We start from the raw sequence: 19,249 nt of genomic DNA, 5'->3' as shown, positions 1-19,249 counted from the left end.
AAGTCCTTCGGATGTCAAGGAACAGTCTAACAGTGTTACTTTTTTCACGCTATACTTTCAATTCTAGGCCAATGTGACGTTCTCTTTTTTAGCATCCTACTAACTAAAGGCGTTGTGTTTCCGTTTTCATATGGCTCCCTCTCTGACAATAAAGCAGTCTGATGCTTGCACTTTACTTTGACATCAGCGTAAGCAGAACGAACCCAAAACTCTTGATATATCTAATCCAATCTATTATCAAGCCTTTAAAATCGTACAGACTTTTCTAACACTCAACAGCAGAGTCTCCAGATGGCAGTGCAACGACGTACTCCAAGCCAAGCTTCACAGCCTTGCCCGCGTTGAGCGTCACTTGCCAGTCGACCTGGCCCCCCTTTCTCAACAAAGCCGTCGCCTTGCCCCAGTCGGCGTCGTCCTTGTTCTCGCGAGCCGGCCGTCCGGTGGCCACGCTGGCGCCGTTGACCACGAGCCCCTTGGGCGCCAGCACGTCGACCTTGAGCCGCTCGTCCTCGGATACCGGCACCTGGTCGAGGACGAACAGAGACACGGGCTTGCCGGCCGCCGCGCGGGTGTTGGCGACGGTGATGCTGCGCGTGTACACGGAGCTGTTCTCCTTGGAGAAGAGCCCCGTCGTGGTCCGCCGCACGTCGACCTTGGGATAGTTGACCTTGATCGCCGGGTCGACGCCGAGGCCGAGGGAGAACATGTCGCCGTCGCTACAGAGGGGCAGCCGGGCGCGGCCCAAGAAGGTGCCGTCGAGGGTGAGGCCCGTCTCGCCCCGGAGGAGCGTGAGACGGCTGTTGTTGCGGATCTTGGCCTTGAGATAGGCGACGGGCTTGTACTTGGCGACTACCGTGTGGCTGAAGACAATATTGGAGAAGCCGACGCGCGCGACGCGCTGCTTGGACGGGGTCGGGCGAGGAGGGAGCGTTTTGGTGCCGGGGAGGTCGTAGGTCGTGGTGAAGCCCGTCTCCTCCACGGTCGACTCCTGGAAGTCGACGTTCTCGTCCACGCTTGGCATGACCGGCCACTCCATGTGGTTCTGTTCTTCCTGCCTTCTGTAGTCTTCATTGTCGCTTTCCTGCTTCGCCGTAAAGGCGGACATCTTGCGTGATGCCTTCGGCGCAGCCTGGGACATGGAGGCGCCGAACGCAAAGGAGCTGCGTCCGCCCGGCGCCGACTCCTTTAGCATTTGTGGCGGCATCGGTTGCTGTTGCTGCTGCTGTTGTTGTTGTTGCTGCTGCTGTTGATGATGTATTTGTCGTTGCTGTTCCAGCTGTTGCATGACCAATCTGCCCTTGTTCTGCTGCTCGAGCAGCATCAAGCCGCTCTGGTACGAGCTGAGAGCCTCAGATGAAGTGGCAAGGACGGAATTGTCGACACCGAACAGCTGTGAACGAGGCTTTGAGGTGTGGGCGACCCGCTGCTGGGCGTGCCACCAGTCTCTTCGTTGCAGCCGCTCCTCGGCGCTGTCGAGGATGTCGCTCCCGTGGCCGTTCTTCGGGGCCAGCTTGATGTTCCAGGGCTTCAGGATGGGGATGCTGTTCTCGAGCCCGGAGAACAGGGCTTGGGAGGTCGAGAGAATGACCTTACAGTTGCTCCAGGTCTCAGAGGTTTCGTTGGTGATGCGGGCGTCGTAGCAGAGCGTGCCGCTGTTGTTCGTCGTGAAGAGCTGAAGATCATAGCTCGGGGCCCAGGAGGCGGCCGAGGTGACGTACGAGAGGGAGAGGTCGCACAGAAGCTCCGATCCTTCACTTGACTTGCTTGTCGTCGCGGCAAAGGCTTGGACTGTGTCACTCGAGACTGAAGTCCGGCGGGAAGACATGGGCGTCAGGGTGGTCGCTTCAAGGGTGACTCGAACGGAGTAGCACACCTTTGGCCAGAAGCTCTCGCGTTCTTTTCGAATGCGTTCCTTTTCCCTCCGGCGCTCCTCTCTCCTCTTCGCGTCTTTCTGCTTCTCTTTGGCCCTCTCCTTACGGGCCCTTTCTCTCTCGCGAGCAGCCTCGACCGCCTCCCTCTCCTGTTTCTTCATGAGGCGGCTTTCTTCCTTGAGAGCAGCGCTCAAGAGCTTCGCGTTCGCCTGGCCCTGGGCCAGTCCCGCCGCGTGATCTTGAAAGATTCGCTCCCGCTCTGTCCGGTAGGTTTCGATGCTCTCGACGATGTCGATGCTCTTCTTGCGGTCGAGCGACTTGCCATATGCATCGAGGATCTTGAGGCGGCTGGCGGCGCTTTCGACGAATTCCTTGGACCGGCGCTCCTCGTCTCGAAGCTGCCGCAGCCGAGAACGCAGGTTGACGAGCTCCGGCAACTCTGGCGGCTCGTCGACATTCTCGTCGTGATCAGACTCGGCATCCGACGCGTCATCGCTCGAGTCCGGGTATATGTCTTCGAAGATGTCGCGGTTGGGCAGCAGTTCCACCGCAATGTCGGTGATGACGGCAGAGCCAGTGCCGTCGACCTTGATTGTAGACTCGTCGACCGTCGGAGTCAGGCCTGTGATGGTGATCTCATTGGTTCCAGGCTAATGGCCATATCAGTCACTGATTTCTGGTTCAAGGGCACTAGCAGTTAATACTCACACTCAGAGGGAGGCTTTTGAGCTCTCGAACGATCTGAGCCCTGCTGGGAAAGAGTGTAACGGATCTGGTGGACAGGTTGCGGACATGGTACTCTTTATGGTGAATGACATCCATTGTGGTTTGCCGGAGTATATGCTGAGAATGACAGTTGTTTTATGACAAGAGGGTTTTTATGGACAGTCACAATAGTGAGAGTATCGATAGATCGAGCAAGTGGGTGAGAAAAAGAAGAAGCTGGACGATGGTATGAAGAAACAGGATAGGAGGGAGATCGAACTCGTATTTATATCTTTGTCACACGCAGCAGTGGACCAATCCTGCTGGTCCAGGCAGCGCGGTTCGCCGTATTCTGTTGCCTGATGGATGGATGTTGCGCAAGCCACGCGGAGTTCCATCTACTCTCCGCGGGCCTTTGACCATGACGAAGGGCCAGACGTGCCGTGTTTGACGTGCAACTGATGAGTGTTGAAAAAGGGCAAAACGCTATTTCAGAGCCAACCGTTCTCTCCCTTGATTGAATCCCAAAGCGCTGTTAGTATGTGGGCGAAGCTGTAATTGCCAGACGCCACCCACCACCCCCGTCTCTCCCCAACTCATAGGAGAAACGCGCTGTGGCGCTCTCTGCGCCTGGAAGTGGCAGCATTTAGTGACTTATGGCGCTCCAACCCAGGCTTTCAAGCTGTTTGCCCTGTGACAGAATCCTTGCATGCTTCTATGCGAGTCATGGACATAACCCATCCAGAATGGTCTGACTGTACTTAAACAGGCCAGCCTGTCATTTCCACCTGGCCCTAGCTCTAGAACAGTTATTAGGATAGCATTAGGCCTACAAGCCTGTAGTAATCCTATCTACTCTTTAGTACAAATAAACACTCTTTTCTGCTTACTTATATATGCATATTCTGCTAGCTACCCTAACAAACTATTAGTTATAAGCTTAGTTAACTCTAGCAACTGTTGTCTTAATTAATTCCTTTAGCTAAGAGGTAAGGACCTATTAGTTAGATAGTATTAATTAATTAAGTGCGTTGCAACTCTTAGGACTATTTAGTCTCCTATAGCTAGCGCTAATCCTGCAGCTACAAAGGCTAGGATCTTTAGCTTTAATAGAAGCAACAACTCTACCTCTCTATAGGTAATTAATTAATCCTAATAATATTAATACAATTCTACTAGGCTATAATTACCTCCTCCTTAACTATAGAGTTATCTAAGGTTACTTAGAAGCTTACTTCTAATGCTAACTAAACTAAATAGTATAAAAACCTTAAGCTAGTAACTATAATCTATAAGGTCTAGAACTATATAGATCTAGACTAATAATTAGTAAATAATAAGCCCTATCTTACTAAACTAAGCCCTAAAGCTAAAAACTTTACTAACAAACTTACTTTAGCTAAGGCTAGGCATGCTAATTAAATAGAAGATTATAAAAGGGCTAATAAAGGCATTATTGCTATCCTCTCCTAGGTTACTTTTATAGTTAAGGCCTAGTATATTAACTACATTAGTAGTAAAAAGAGTCTTAAAGAAATAATTATTGCTCTTAGAGATAAGCTTACTCTAGATAACTACGTAAGGTAACAACTTATCCTTTGTAGCTACTAAGCTTATATAGGCTTAACTAAAACAGCATAAAGAAATCTCTTAAGACAGAAGAGAAATGTGCTAGAATTTAACAAGCTAACTTCTTCTGTTAATAGGTTAGGTCCTTTTATTCTAACTAGCTCTTTAGAGATGCTAAAGCATCTAGCTTTACTACTTAGCAAGGAGAAGATAAGAAGGGCAATCTAATAGAGTTATAAGGGAAAGGAAACAAGATAATAGTTCCTAAGTGTCCTACCTACCTTAGTCCTATAAAACACTAGGTTATTAATTGCCTTTACTTTAACTTAAGGAAGAGGAAGCCTAATTACAACCTAAACTATCCTTAGAATAAGAAGGCTATTAAATAAGGTTAGGCCTAGCTTAAAAAGAACTTAAGGGCATAGGAGCAACTTAATAACGCTAAAATCTCCTTATTAGCCTTATTAGATAAGCTAGCTACTTAATCTTCTTTTCTACTATATAAGGAGAACTTAGGTTAAAGTTCTTCCTACTTTAACTAAAAGCAGTTAGACTCTAATAGGGATACTAAACATAGCTCTAATTCCTTATCCTTTTATGCTACCCTAAACAGCGCTCTAGTAATAAGTCTATATACTAGTTTTCTACTCTAAAACAGTATTATTATTAACTTTAGAACTAGATTCTACATTTGCAATAATTACTCTAGAATAAAGGATTTAGACTTTAGCTAGTTAATAGAGTTTACTACTAGAGGAGGAAGAATAATAGCTATTGCTTGTAGGACTATAAAGATCTACCCTAACTAAAGTAGTCTTAGGAAGAAAGGGTTTATTATACAGGATGCCTAGTATTACCTAGACTACCCTATAACCTTTATTAGAGCTAAGCCCCTAAAGGAGAAAGGCTTAATCTTTATAGTTTGCTATTTAGGACTTAAGACTAGAACAGGAGAGATCCTATACTACACACCTTAGAAACATAGTTAATATCTCCTAAAGTACTACAATTATAACTTAACTATTGCTTAAGCTTTATCCTTTAATAATAATAACACCTTAACGTTAATCCTAATAAATCTAACCCCTAATAAACATATTAGCTTTGTTCTTTTAGATGCTTAGCCTGCTATAAAGTAAGGTTAGCTTAATTCTAAAGATCCTCTTACAGCCTCTAAAGCAGAAGCTGTAATCTAGCATAAACAGCTTAGCTATCTAAGCGCTAACGCCCTTAAGCATCTCCTAAAGACTAGCTAAGGAATTAAGATTTAGGGGGTAACAACTATTAAATGCAAGGCTTGCAGCATAAGTAAGGTAATTTATAAAATCTTAAGAAGGAAGCCTAACTACAACCTAACTGCCTGTTACAGTCGGCTTTCTGTGGTAGTGTCTATTAGCAGAAGCTGAGGCAACAAAGCTAGGGAACAGTGCTGTAAGTCGTGCTAAAAGGATTAGGTCTTTAGAGGATACAGTAATCAGTTGTATACTCAACAAAGGGCTTATAATATTAGTTACTAGTAAAGGGTGCTAAGAGTATCTAAGGGGATAATTATAAAGTTGATTGCTAAAGAGCTATAGAAGGTAGTCTATCTATGTAGAATAAATGTCCTTATATCCTATTCTTCTTGTTAGTGTCCCTAAGGTCTTATTAGTATCTTGGTAGAGTAATTAAGTGTAGTAGGTCTAAGGTAAGCTGCTTACTTAGTAATTACCTTAAGTAATTACCTTATCTCTTAATCACTTTCTTATTATTATATAACCTTCTATTATTCTTCTGTTCTAATCTGTAAGCGCTGTTAGCATGCATATAAAGCATACTATCCCCTGTTTTCTTGCAAGGGGTTGTTTTAGGTAGTTATATGTAACGGTCCAAGGCGTGTGTATTTGCAACAGGCTATGGCGACTACTACGAGTATCCTCAGATGAGGATTAGAAGGGAAGAACAACAAATCTCCGCCTCGCAGCGGCCTGATCAGGGCCATGCGGCCCATGCCGCACTGGCCATCGGATTGTCGGCATCGTGGATTCCGTGGTGGGCCTGACCCGGGGTCGCCCGTGGCCGCGATATCCAGCAAGGCCTCATACGGGCCCAGCCCGTTACAATACCCCCCTCCTCCCCTTCCGAAGGGGGCCGTGTTTCTCTTCGTACTCAGCTAGTGCTATTGTGTCCTGAAACTGGCTGAGTGGTTCCCACGTCGGCTTCGCCCAACCCGTCCATTTCACGAGGACCTTCCAACCCCTACCGTGCTTCTTCTTATCCAGTATCTCCTGGACCTCGTACTCCTGATCAGGTCCAGACACAAGGGCGGCGGGTTGTATATCGTCCTGTTCCTGCGATGGAAAAGGGTCGTTTCCGGCATGCCGCAGGAGGGACACGTGGAAGACGTTATGTATCCCAGGCGGCGTGTCTAACCTGCACGCGTGTGTTCCGACTGTCTCCTGAACCGTATACTTGGCGTTCACCCAGTCCAGTTTCTTTGAGGGCCTGTCTGATTTCACATTCGTTAACCTGAGCCAGACTTTGTCGCCCGGTTTGAACTGATCGGACGGCTGTCGCCTCGCGTTGGCGTACAGTTCTTGTCGCTCTTGAGCCGTGGCCATGGCGGCTTGGGCCCATTCCGTAGCGTCCTTCAATCTCTGCACAAATCCTTCAGCTTTCGCGATAGGGGTGCTGTCGTCCGTTCTCAATGGCTCGTCCACCCTGATCAGGTCGATGTCGTATCCGTGGGTGGCAAAGAACGGACTCATCCCTGTAGATGTCGCCGGTCGGTTGTTAATAGCCATCATTGCCACTAGGGACAATTCGTCCCAATCATCCTGAGCATACGAGCAGAAGGCCCGCAAGTAGGTCTCTACTACTTGGTTAGCTCTCTCCGTGGCTCCGTCAGTCTCCGGATGGTAGGCTGTAGAGAGTCTCTGTTTGATTCTGAGGAGCTGACACAGGCGCCTCCACGTCTGACTGACAAATTGTGTCCCTCGATCAGTCACTATTGCTCTGGGGGTTCCGTGGTGTCTGATCAAGGCAGTAGCAAGAGTGTTCGCTGTTGCTTCGGACGAAATTTCCCACATAGGCTCCAGTATAACGTTCTTAGACAGCCTGTCCGTAATAACCAAGAGGTTCTTGTTCTTCTTCCTCGTTGTAGGTAAGTCGGTAATAAAGTCGAGCGATATCTCTGCCCAAAATCGCTCGGGTATCGGTAACGGTTTAAGAAGCCCTCTGCGCTTCTCTCTCCAGACGTTGCCTCGTCCACAAACGTCGCAGTTGCGGGTGAATTGCCGGACGTCCTGAGACAGCCCTGGCCAGTGGAACGTCCGACTGATCAGGGACTTAAGCACATCTCTGCCCGGGTGCCCTGATAACACGGAGTCGTGAATGCTCTGAATCAGCCGCGTTCGCAAAGGCTCGTAATGCGGGACCCATATCCTGTCCCTCCAGCAAAGCCGGCGTTTTCCGTCGACTGTGCACTCCGACAGCATGATAGGGATTCCCCACGTAGAGGGCAGCTGTTTGGCTCCTTGCTGTACAGCGTCCCTGATCAAGTAGTACCGGTTGTTGTTCTCTAACCCAACGTCCCACAGGCTCTTCAAAGGGTCGTCTTCGAAGGGGTTCACTGGTGGCTCAGTCCATTTAGGAGACTCGTCGCTTCCTCCATCAGCGTCCCCGCTTGATACAAAACCGGCCCTGATGGTCGTCTTGGTCTGATCAGGGCACCTCGGCCCCAGGCTCAGTACTGCGGCGCGGTTTACGCGAAGGCTCTTCCGTCCTTCTTTCAACAGCTGTAACTCTCGTCCTTTCAACCTGTCGTCCTCTTCCCCTAGGGGCATATCCTGCTCCCTTCTCGACAGTGCGTCAGGGGTAACGGCTAGCTTCCCGGGCCTATACCGGATAGTGAAGTTGTACTTAGACAGTGTCTCTGCCCATCTAACTTGACGTTCGGTCAGTTGTCGCTTTGTAGTAAAGTACTTAAGGTTGAGGTGGTCTGTGACGATGGTGAATTCTCGGACGCTTCTGAGCTCTGCGTCCCAGTGCTCTAAGCACCGTATTATGGCAAGCAACTCCTTGTCGTGAATAGGGTAGTTGCATTCCGCGGGGAGATTCTTCTTCGAGAAGAACGCTACTGGACGTAGTAGACCCTCTTCATCGTACTGAGAGAGTGTACCTCCGATCACATATCCGGAGGAATCCGTCTCTAGTACGGTTTTTCGTTCTGGATCCCAGTGCGCTAGTACCGGCGCACTGATCAGACGGGCCTTTAGGTCCTCAAAGGCGTCCTGGCACTCTTCAGACCATACGAACGGGGTGTCCTTCTTCGTCAGGGCAGTGAGGGGTCGGGCGACGGCTGAGAATTGGGGTATGAACTGTCGGTAATAGTTGGCAAACCCCACAAAGGATCGGACTCCCCTTACTGATCGGGGCGTTTCCCATAGCTGTATAGCCTTGACTTTCTCAGGGTCGACTCTTAGACCCCTTCCTACCTCGACAATGAATCCGAGGTATTTCACGCTTTTTGCCTCGAAGTCGCATTTGTCGATATCGATCTGTAACCCTGCCTCCTGCAATCTGATCAGGACCTTCTTAACCTTGCTTCGGTGATCTGCGAGCGATCCGCTCGAGTAGATCAGAATGTCGTCGATATAGGCAGAACAGAACTCATCAAGGTAGTCCCTCAACGTGTGATTGATGTATCGCTGAAAGGTCGCCGGGGCCCCAGTTAACCCGAAGGGTGTGACCATCCATTCGTACAGGCCGTACCGGGTGCGGAATGCAGTCTTCCATTCCTCCCCTGCCTTTATCCTGATCTTATGGAAGGCTGCAATAACGTCTAGCTTTGTTAACCACTTGGCTTGTGATACCGCCCTCAGCGTCTCGCTGATCAGGGGGAGAGGGTATCGATCCTTCTTCGTGATTGCGTTCAGACCTCGGTAGTCAACACAGAATCTCAGGCCTCCGCCAGGCTTCTTCACGAAAAGTACGGGGGCGGAGGCCGAGGAGCTGCTAGCTCTAATGAACCCTTTGTCCAGCAGGTCGGTAAGGGTCTTCCGCAGCACTATCAGTTCCTCCCTGGACATACCGTATAGTGGTCCCCAGGGGGCTTGATGCTCTCGGCCGTTGTTGTCTTTTTCCAGGGGGATCTCGTGGTCTATCCCCTTCCTGTGCGGCGGAAGCTTCTCGGCCTGATTACGGTCAAAGACCGGAAGGAACTGGTGATAGTGTTTAGGGAGCTTGTCTCTTGGGTCCGTCTTCTTCTTAGGGGCCAAGGCTTTCTCGATATCCGCGATACTTGCGGCAAAAATTCTCATACCGGTACCTTCCGCCGGGTTTTCCCGTCTCTCGCGCCTGATCAGGGCCATGAACACTGATGCCGCCTGCTTCTGTAGAGGAAACCGGTGATCCTCCTGCCCGGGTTTCCTTCCTTGTACCGTGTGGTTTGCTACTCCAATATGCAGGGAGTTGGTTGCTGGGCGGACGACCACATCATCGTCTTTCATCCAGGATTGTCCAAGGATCACGTCGTCCTCCTGATCAGGGATGACGTAAAAGAACAATCGTCGTCTCTTGTACCCGTCGATGTCGATGCTGGCGTACGTGACGGTGTCTATAGCCCCAGGCACTGTGACGTTGACCTGTTCGAGGGCTCTCGGTGGTATGCTGATACGCGGCAAGCGGAGTTTCGTAGCGTAGGTGTCGCTGATTGTGGCGTAAGTGAGGCACCCGTTATCCACCAAGGCGTAGGTGTAATGGGTGTTATTGATTCCGATGTTAACATAAAAGGGCTCACTATCCATGTTCTTCCTAACACTCCGCCACTCCTTTCTTGCTTCTACCTCCTGGCGGCGCTTTTCGCCAGGAGTTACTCTTTTCCCGAGTCTTCTGAGGTCTGGTCAGACTCCGTCTCGCTCGATTCCTCCGAGCTACTCTCGGCAACAAGCTTAGTCTTGGACTTCTTGACTTTCGACTTCTTAGTCTTTGCCTTCGGAGGTTTCTCTTCTACGTCCTCACAGTGCCGAGCGAGGTGCCCTGGCCTCCTGCACCTATAGCACAGGAAGTCTTTGGTCCTTACGTCCCTCTTCTTCCCTCCCTGGTCAGGGGCCTTGGTCTTACTGACCTTGGTAGGCTCCCAGTCCATCTTGTCGTGAGGTGGTCTTGTAGGGGACTTAGGCTTTGCCTGACCAGGGGTAGACAGCCTTCGTCGCTGCCTCTCTTGGCGTTCCTGAGAGGACTGGTTGTCTAGGCGAGATCCGATCTTCATTAAGAGCCTGGTGTACTCGGGGTAAGATTCCGGGATATCAGCCACGCTGATCAGGTGGCTGCGTAGGGTCGCATTCAAGGCTCCTTCAAGGTAGTTGATTCTTACAACGTCAACCCATTCGCCTCCTCCGCTCTCGGCCAGTTCCTTCTCGAACTTAGGGAGGAAAACAGCAAAGCTCTCGTACTCTTTCTGGCGGAGCGTTCGTAGTCGGCTGAGTGCCCTGGCCTTGGCGTTTGGGTCTCCATAGCAACTTTCCAGGTAGCTCATGAACTGGTCGGGCGACTCTTCTCCGTTTGCTCCACCCTGAGCGTAGTACGCTGACGCCATTGCTTGAGCTGTACCATCCAGCCTGGCGTATATATATCCAAATATATCAGCGTCACAGTCAAAGGCTCTCCTATCTAGGCGGATCTTTCCTTTCATCTCCAAGAACCAACGTCGGAAGTTTTTACGGGTACCATCGAACTTCGGAGGGTCGGGTATCTGGTGTTTTCTTCGGAGCGCGGTTATCGGTTGAGCCTGATCAGGGGGGGTGGAGGTTGCAGTCGTTGTAGGGGTCTCGTTTGGGGTCGTTGTCGGGTGCCTAGGTGCGGCTAGGGCTTGCTGCAGCAGTCGAATCTGCTCTCCGTGGGCCTCTCGTTCGGCCGCTTGGGTGGTTCGCATCTCCTGTAGCTGGGCAGCCAGCTGACTGATCAGCTGCACCAGCTGCTGTGGATTCTCAGATGGTTCGGCATTCATATTGCCCTCCATGTCGATAGCTCCCGCAACACACTGTGTTCTCTGGGGCTCTTCCGGTCTATCCTTTGTCCCGCAACCACAACGTGGTTCTGTTGAGACTGGACGGGGTACTCCTGATCAGTCCTACTCTGATCGGGTCCACGGGTTCTGTAGCTATTTTGGTTGACGGTCCCTTTTTCAACTAAGCTACGAGGCTCTGTCCTCCAGCCTCCGCCAGACCGCTACTTCTAGAGAAAGGCTCCGACGTCCTTAATCGCGCAGACTCTGGCCGTCCTCACTAGACGAACCGACCGTCTAGTATAGAGGATCCTGGTGTTTGGGATCTGAGGATAATGTAACGGTCCAAGGCGTGTGTATTTGCAACAGGCTATGGCGACTACTACGAGTATCCTCAGATGAGGATTAGAAGGGAAGAACAACAAATCTCCGCCTCGCAGCGGCCTGATCAGGGCCATGCGGCCCATGCCGCACTGGCCATCGGATTGTCGGCATCGTGGATTCCGTGGTGGGCCTGACCCGGGGTCGCCCGTGGCCGCGATATCCAGCAAGGCCTCATACGGGCCCAGCCCGTTACAATACCCCCCTCCTCCCCTTCCGAAGGGGGCCGTGTTTCTCTTCGTACTCAGCTAGTGCTATTGTGTCCTGAAACTGGCTGAGTGGTTCCCACGTCGGCTTCGCCCAACCCGTCCATTTCACGAGGACCTTCCAACCCCTACCGTGCTTCTTCTTATCCAGTATCTCCTGGACCTCGTACTCCTGATCAGGTCCAGACACAAGGGCGGCGGGTTGTATATCGTCCTGTTCCTGCGATGGAAAAGGGTCGTTTCCGGCATGCCGCAGGAGGGACACGTGGAAGACGTTATGTATCCCAGGCGGCGTGTCTAACCTGCACGCGTGTGTTCCGACTGTCTCCTGAACCGTATACTTGGCGTTCACCCAGTCCAGTTTCTTTGAGGGCCTGTCTGATTTCACATTCGTTAACCTGAGCCAGACTTTGTCGCCCGGTTTGAACTGATCGGACGGCTGTCGCCTCGCGTTGGCGTACAGTTCTTGTCGCTCTTGAGCCGTGGCCATGGCGGCTTGGGCCCATTCCGTAGCGTCCTTCAATCTCTGCACAAATCCTTCAGCTTTCGCGATAGGGGTGCTGTCGTCCGTTCTCAATGGCTCGTCCACCCTGATCAGGTCGATGTCGTATCCGTGGGTGGCAAAGAACGGACTCATCCCTGTAGATGTCGCCGGTCGGTTGTTAATAGCCATCATTGCCACTAGGGACAATTCGTCCCAATCATCCTGAGCATACGAGCAGAAGGCCCGCAAGTAGGTCTCTACTACTTGGTTAGCTCTCTCCGTGGCTCCGTCAGTCTCCGGATGGTAGGCTGTAGAGAGTCTCTGTTTGATTCTGAGGAGCTGACACAGGCGCCTCCACGTCTGACTGACAAATTGTGTCCCTCGATCAGTCACTATTGCTCTGGGGGTTCCGTGGTGTCTGATCAAGGCAGTAGCAAGAGTGTTCGCTGTTGCTTCGGACGAAATTTCCCACATAGGCTCCAGTATAACGTTCTTAGACAGCCTGTCCGTAATAACCAAGAGGTTCTTGTTCTTCTTCCTCGTTGTAGGTAAGTCGGTAATAAAGTCGAGCGATATCTCTGCCCAAAATCGCTCGGGTATCGGTAACGGTTTAAGAAGCCCTCTGCGCTTCTCTCTCCAGACGTTGCCTCGTCCACAAACGTCGCAGTTGCGGGTGAATTGCCGGACGTCCTGAGACAGCCCTGGCCAGTGGAACGTCCGACTGATCAGGGACTTAAGCACATCTCTGCCCGGGTGCCCTGATAACACGGAGTCGTGAATGCTCTGAATCAGCCGCGTTCGCAAAGGCTCGTAATGCGGGACCCATATCCTGTCCCTCCAGCAAAGCCGGCGTTTTCCGTCGACTGTGCACTCCGACAGCATGATAGGGATTCCCCACGTAGAGGGCAGCTGTTTGGCTCCTTGCTGTACAGCGTCCCTGATCAAGTAGTACCGGTTGTTGTTCTCTAACCCAACGTCCCACAGGCTCTTCAAAGGGTCGTCTTCGAAGGGGTTCACTGGTGGCTCAGTCCATTTAGGAGACTCGTCGCTTCCTCCATCAGCGTCCCCGCTTGATACAAAACCGGCCCTGATGGTCGTCTTGGTCTGATCAGGGCACCTCGGCCCCAGGCTCAGTACTGCGGCGCGGTTTACGCGAAGGCTCTTCCGTCCTTCTTTCAACAGCTGTAACTCTCGTCCTTTCAACCTGTCGTCCTCTTCCCCTAGGGGCATATCCTGCTCCCTTCTCGACAGTGCGTCAGGGGTAACGGCTAGCTTCCCGGGCCTATACTGGATAGTGAAGTTGTACTTAGACAGTGTCTCTGCCCATCTAACTTGACGTTCGGTCAGTTGTCGCTTTGTAGTAAAGTACTTAAGGTTGAGGTGGTCTGTGACGATGGTGAATTCTCGGACGCTTCTGAGCTCTGCGTCCCAGTGCTCTAAGCACCGTATTATGGCAAGCAACTCCTTGTCGTGAATAGGGTAGTTGCATTCCGCGGGGAGATTCTTCTTCGAGAAGAACGCTACTGGACGTAGTAGACCCTCTTCATCGTACTGAGAGAGTGTACCTCCGATCACATATCCGGAGGAATCCGTCTCTAGTACGGTTTTTCGTTCTGGATCCCAGTGCGCTAGTACCGGCGCACTGATCAGACGGGCCTTTAGGTCCTCAAAGGCGTCCTGGCACTCTTCAGACCATACGAACGGGGTGTCCTTCTTCGTCAGGGCAGTGAGGGGTCGGGCGACGGCTGAGAATTGGGGTATGAACTGTCGGTAATAGTTGGCAAACCCCACAAAGGATCGGACTCCCCTTACTGATCGGGGCGTTTCCCATAGCTGTATAGCCTTGACTTTCTCAGGGTCGACTCTTAGACCCCTTCCTACCTCGACAATGAATCCGAGGTATTTCACGCTTTTTGCCTCGAAGTCGCATTTGTCGATATCGATCTGTAACCCTGCCTCCTGCAATCTGATCAGGACCTTCTTAACCTTGCTTCGGTGATCTGCGAGCGATCCGCTCGAGTAGATCAGAATGTCGTCGATATAGGCAGAACAGAACTCATCAAGGTAGTCCCTCAACGTGTGATTGATGTATCGCTGAAAGGTCGCCGGGGCCCCAGTTAACCCGAAGGGTGTGACCATCCATTCGTACAGGCCGTACCGGGTGCGGAATGCAGTCTTCCATTCCTCCCCTGCCTTTATCCTGATCTTATGGAAGGCTGCAATAACGTCTAGCTTTGTTAACCACTTGGCTTGTGATACCGCCCTCAGCGTCTCGCTGATCAGGGGGAGAGGGTATCGATCCTTCTTCGTGATTGCGTTCAGACCTCGGTAGTCAACACAGAATCTCAGGCCTCCGCCAGGCTTCTTCACGAAAAGTACGGGGGCGGAGGCCGAGGAGCTGCTAGCTCTAATGAACCCTTTGTCCAGCAGGTCGGTAAGGGTCTTCCGCAGCACTATCAGTTCCTCCCTGGACATACCGTATAGTGGTCCCCAGGGGGCTTGATGCTCTCGGCCGTTGTTGTCTTTTTCCAGGGGGATCTCGTGGTCTATCCCCTTCCTGTGCGGCGGAAGCTTCTCGGCCTGATTACGGTCAAAGACCGGAAGGAACTGGTGATAGTGTTTAGGGAGCTTGTCTCTTGGGTCCGTCTTCTTCTTAGGGGCCAAGGCTTTCTCGATATCCGCGATACTTGCGGCAAAAATTCTCATACCGGTACCTTCCGCCGGGTTTTCCCGTCTCTCGCGCCTGATCAGGGCCATGAACACTGATGCCGCCTGCTTCTGTAGAGGAAACCGGTGATCCTCCTGCCCGGGTTTCCTTCCTTGTACCGTGTGGTTTGCTACTCCAATATGCAGGGAGTTGGTTGCTGGGCGGACGACCACATCATCGTCTTTCATCCAGGATTGTCCAAGGATCACGTCGTCCTCCTGATCAGGGATGACGTAAAAGAACAATCGTCGTCTCTTGTACCCGTCGATGTCGATGCTGGCGTACGTGACGGTGTCTATAGCCCCAGGCACTGTGACGTTGACCTGTTCGAGGGCTCTCGGTGGTATGCTGATACGCGGCAAGCGGAGTTTCGTAGCGTAGGTGTCGCTGATTGTGGCGTAAGTGAGGCACCCGTTATCCACCAAGGCGTAGGTGTAATGGGTGTTATTGATTCCGATGTTAACATAAAAGGGCTCACTATCCATGTTCTTCCTAACACTCCGCCACTCCTTTCTTGCTTCTACCTCCTGGCGGCGCTTTTCGCCAGGAGTTACTCTTTTCCCGAGTCTTCTGAGGTCTGGTCAGACTCCGTCTCGCTCGATTCCTCCGAGCTACTCTCGGCAACAAGCTTAGTCTTGGACTTCTTGACTTTCGACTTCTTAGTCTTTGCCTTCGGAGGTTTCTCTTCTACGTCCTCACAGTGCCGAGCGAGGTGCCCTGGCCTCCTGCACCTATAGCACAGGAAGTCTTTGGTCCTTACGTCCCTCTTCTTCCCTCCCTGGTCAGGGGCCTTGGTCTTACTGACCTTGGTAGGCTCCCAGTCCATCTTGTCGTGAGGTGGTCTTGTAGGGGACTTAGGCTTTGCCTGACCAGGGGTAGACAGCCTTCGTCGCTGCCTCTCTTGGCGTTCCTGAGAGGACTGGTTGTCTAGGCGAGATCCGATCTTCATTAAGAGCCTGGTGTACTCGGGGTAAGATTCCGGGATATCAGCCACGCTGATCAGGTGGCTGCGTAGGGTCGCATTCAAGGCTCCTTCAAGGTAGTTGATTCTTACAACGTCAACCCATTCGCCTCCTCCGCTCTCGGCCAGTTCCTTCTCGAACTTAGGGAGGAAAACAGCAAAGCTCTCGTACTCTTTCTGGCGGAGCGTTCGTAGTCGGCTGAGTGCCCTGGCCTTGGCGTTTGGGTCTCCATAGCAACTTTCCAGGTAGCTCATGAACTGGTCGGGCGACTCTTCTCCGTTTGCTCCACCCTGAGCGTAGTACGCTGACGCCATTGCTTGAGCTGTACCATCCAGCCTGGCGTATATATATCCAAATATATCAGCGTCACAGTCAAAGGCTCTCCTATCTAGGCGGATCTTTCCTTTCATCTCCAAGAACCAACGTCGGAAGTTTTTACGGGTACCATCGAACTTCGGAGGGTCGGGTATCTGGTGTTTTCTTCGGAGCGCGGTTATCGGTTGAGCCTGATCAGGGGGGGTGGAGGTTGCAGTCGTTGTAGGGGTCTCGTTTGGGGTCGTTGTCGGGTGCCTAGGTGCGGCTAGGGCTTGCTGCAGCAGTCGAATCTGCTCTCCGTGGGCCTCTCGTTCGGCCGCTTGGGTGGTTCGCATCTCCTGTAGCTGGGCAGCCAGCTGACTGATCAGCTGCACCAGCTGCTGTGGATTCTCAGATGGTTCGGCATTCATATTGCCCTCCATGTCGATAGCTCCCGCAACACACTGTGTTCTCTGGGGCTCTTCCGGTCTATCCTTTGTCCCGCAACCACAACGTGGTTCTGTTGAGACTGGACGGGGTACTCCTGATCAGTCCTACTCTGATCGGGTCCACGGGTTCTGTAGCTATTTTGGTTGACGGTCCCTTTTTCAACTAAGCTACGAGGCTCTGTCCTCCAGCCTCCGCCAGACCGCTACTTCTAGAGAAAGGCTCCGACGTCCTTAATCGCGCAGACTCTGGCCGTCCTCACTAGACGAACCGACCGTCTAGTATAGAGGATCCTGGTGTTTGGGATCTGAGGATAATGTAACGGTCCAAGGCGTGTGTATTTGCAACAGGCTATGGCGACTACTACGAGTATCCTCAGATGAGGATTAGAAGGGAAGAACAACAAATCTCCGCCTCGCAGCGGCCTGATCAGGGCCATGCGGCCCATGCCGCACTGGCCATCGGATTGTCGGCATCGTGGATTCCGTGGTGGGCCTGACCCGGGGTCGCCCGTGGCCGCGATATCCAGCAAGGCCTCATACGGGCCCAGCCCGTTACACTAACGCTTTTTAGGTTGTAACATTAGGTCCCTCCTTTAAAGGTCTAGTCCTTTAGACCTATATAGGTAAGTAGGTTCCTGTTGTAGGGTGTGTTTAGTTGTTCTTTCTTTCTTTATCCTTTTTCTCTATTATGTTAGCGTTTAATGTAGTAAGCCTAGAAAGTCTTCCTAAGAAGGCAAAGTCAATAAAGCGTTATCTTGCTAATTCTCTGAAGATTTGTAGTTAAGGTATTAAAATTAATATGCTATGCAGTAATTATTATTTTAAGGGGATTTATTACAAAATGCTTATAGGTTACTTAAAATGTTATAAGTATACTTATTAAAGTTGTTCTTATAATAGAGATAATAATGCAATTTGCAAATATAAGTTTTTATTAATATTTTTCTAATTGTATTATTTTCTAATAGTAGTAGTAGATTATCTGTTAAATAAAGCAGATTATTTAGACAAGGCTAAGGAGCAAGAGGAAGCGTTGCTTTATTAAAAAGCTAAAATATTGCAAAAACAAGCAGAGGTTTTTTATTAGGCTTAGGCTAAGATAGATAAGTCTTTAGTGCAGTTAGATTGTCTGCATAAGGAGAAGCATATAGTGTTTAAGAAGGGGCATAAGGCAGCAAAAGAATGGCCTGCAGACCCTATTATAGATCCTGTTGTTAAGGCTACTTATGTAGTTTAATTAAATAGTAGTTAGGGTGCTGTAGACTTGTTGTTTCTTCCTCCTAGGGATGCTAGTGATTTGTCCTAGATGTCTAGGGGTGTTAGCAACCTGTTTTCTAACTTCCTTGAACTAGTCCCTGCTGCGCCTAAGCGTTGTAGAAGTCCTAGAGCAGCTGCTAGGAGTGCTAGAGGTTCTTAACTAGTTCCTATAAGTTGTCTTTATGCCTATAGTTTTTCTATTTAATAAGATACTTATTATAACTATCTTTATTCTTATAGTTAATAATTTATTTAACTTTATACTCTAGTTTATTAGGTTCTATAATAATGCAGTCTTTAGTGTGTAATCTGCGTAGTGCTAGTTTAAGTAGTGCAATATAAAAGACTAAGTGGATTTTTATTATATTAGGTAGTTTTAGTTTGTAGTTAACTAGTAAGACCTTTTTAAGGATTTTAAAAGGTCTAAGTTTTTTGTAGTTTAACTTATTGCTTAGTTGCTTAGTCTTAATGTTTTGCTGTATAAGATAGGCGCTATCTCCCTCTTCTAAGGATAGTCCTCTAATCCTTAAAGTGTTAGCATATTTCCTTATTCTGTTCTTAATAAATTCTAAATCTTTAGAAACGTTATCTTAGATTTTATGCATTTTGTTAATATCTGCTACAGCTTTTAGGGCCTGTAGTCCTTTGCGTAGTTCTCTGTATGCTGTAGGTTTAAATCTGTAGTTTAGGTAGAATAGGGAGTAGAGAGTGCTTTCTCTAACTGCACTATTGTAGGCAAACTAGGCTATAAGTAACAGTAGTACCTAGTTGTCTTAGTTGTAGTTAATATAGCATTATAGATACTATTCTAGTATTTAGTTAATTTGTTTAGTCTAACTATTAGTCTGTAGGTAGAAAGAGGTTAATAGTTTGTAGTCTGCACTAAGTTACAAAATTAGTAATTTCTAAAACTTTAAAGTAAACAGCTTATCTCTATCTAACATAATTTTGTTAGGTAGTCTATAGTTACTAATAATATATTTTAAAAATGTATATATAAGGTCTTCTGCTGTACTTACTTCTAGGTATAGGATAAAGTAGGTATATTTAGTAAGTTAGTTAACTATAACTAATATACTGTTGTAATAGACCTTTATAAGTAGTTCTCTTAACTTAGGTAGTTTAATAATAAAGTCTAAAGAGATTAAGTGCTATGCTGCTAGTAGTACTAGTAGTAGCTAAATAAGTCTGTAGGGCTTGTGTAGACTGTTCTTACTTTTCTTGTAGAGTTTGCAATCCTAGATTGCATCTACTACATCTTATCTTATTACTTGCTAGTTGTAGTATTATTAAATTTATTTCTAGGTCTTAGTAACTCCTTAGTAACCATATGCTTAAGCACTATAAATCTCTTTAATTATCTTATGCGTCATTTTGTT

The 19,249-nt window shown here is 49.5% G+C and overlaps 1 protein-coding gene across 1 annotated transcript; it reads right to left on the bottom strand.

The window, feature by feature from the left end:
* Positions 1-144: 144 nt before the first annotated feature.
* On the bottom strand, positions 145-2,890 carry CDEST_05758 (Putative hypothetical protein CHP02231). Its single transcript, XM_062921917.1, has 2 exons — positions 2,580-2,890; positions 145-2,521 (listed from the first exon to the last, which is right to left on the bottom strand). Exons 1-2 carry the CDS (start codon positions 2,691-2,693, stop codon positions 266-268), a joined length of 2,370 nt encoding a protein of 789 aa, XP_062777968.1. The 5' UTR covers positions 2,694-2,890; the 3' UTR covers positions 145-265.
* Between the last annotated feature and the right edge of the window lie 16,359 nt (positions 2,891-19,249).

This window comes from Colletotrichum destructivum, chromosome 3 (assembly GCF_034447905.1).
Source record: "Colletotrichum destructivum chromosome 3, complete sequence".
In the NCBI taxonomy this organism is placed as follows: domain Eukaryota; kingdom Fungi; phylum Ascomycota; class Sordariomycetes; order Glomerellales; family Glomerellaceae; genus Colletotrichum; species Colletotrichum destructivum.
The sequence above is the reverse complement of the archived record's forward strand: the minus strand, read 5'-3'. Positions and strand labels throughout refer to the sequence as shown.

Excerpts from the sequence above, each read along its gene's own strand:
- CDEST_05758 (XM_062921917.1), bottom strand. The coding sequence starts at position 2,693 with ATGGATGTCATTCACCATAAAGAGTACCATGTCCGCAACCTGTCCACC. Across the intron at positions 2,522-2,579 it reads TCAAAAGCCTCCCTCTGAGT|CCTGGAACCAATGAGATCAC; the intron begins GTGAGTATTAAC and ends TATGGCCATTAG.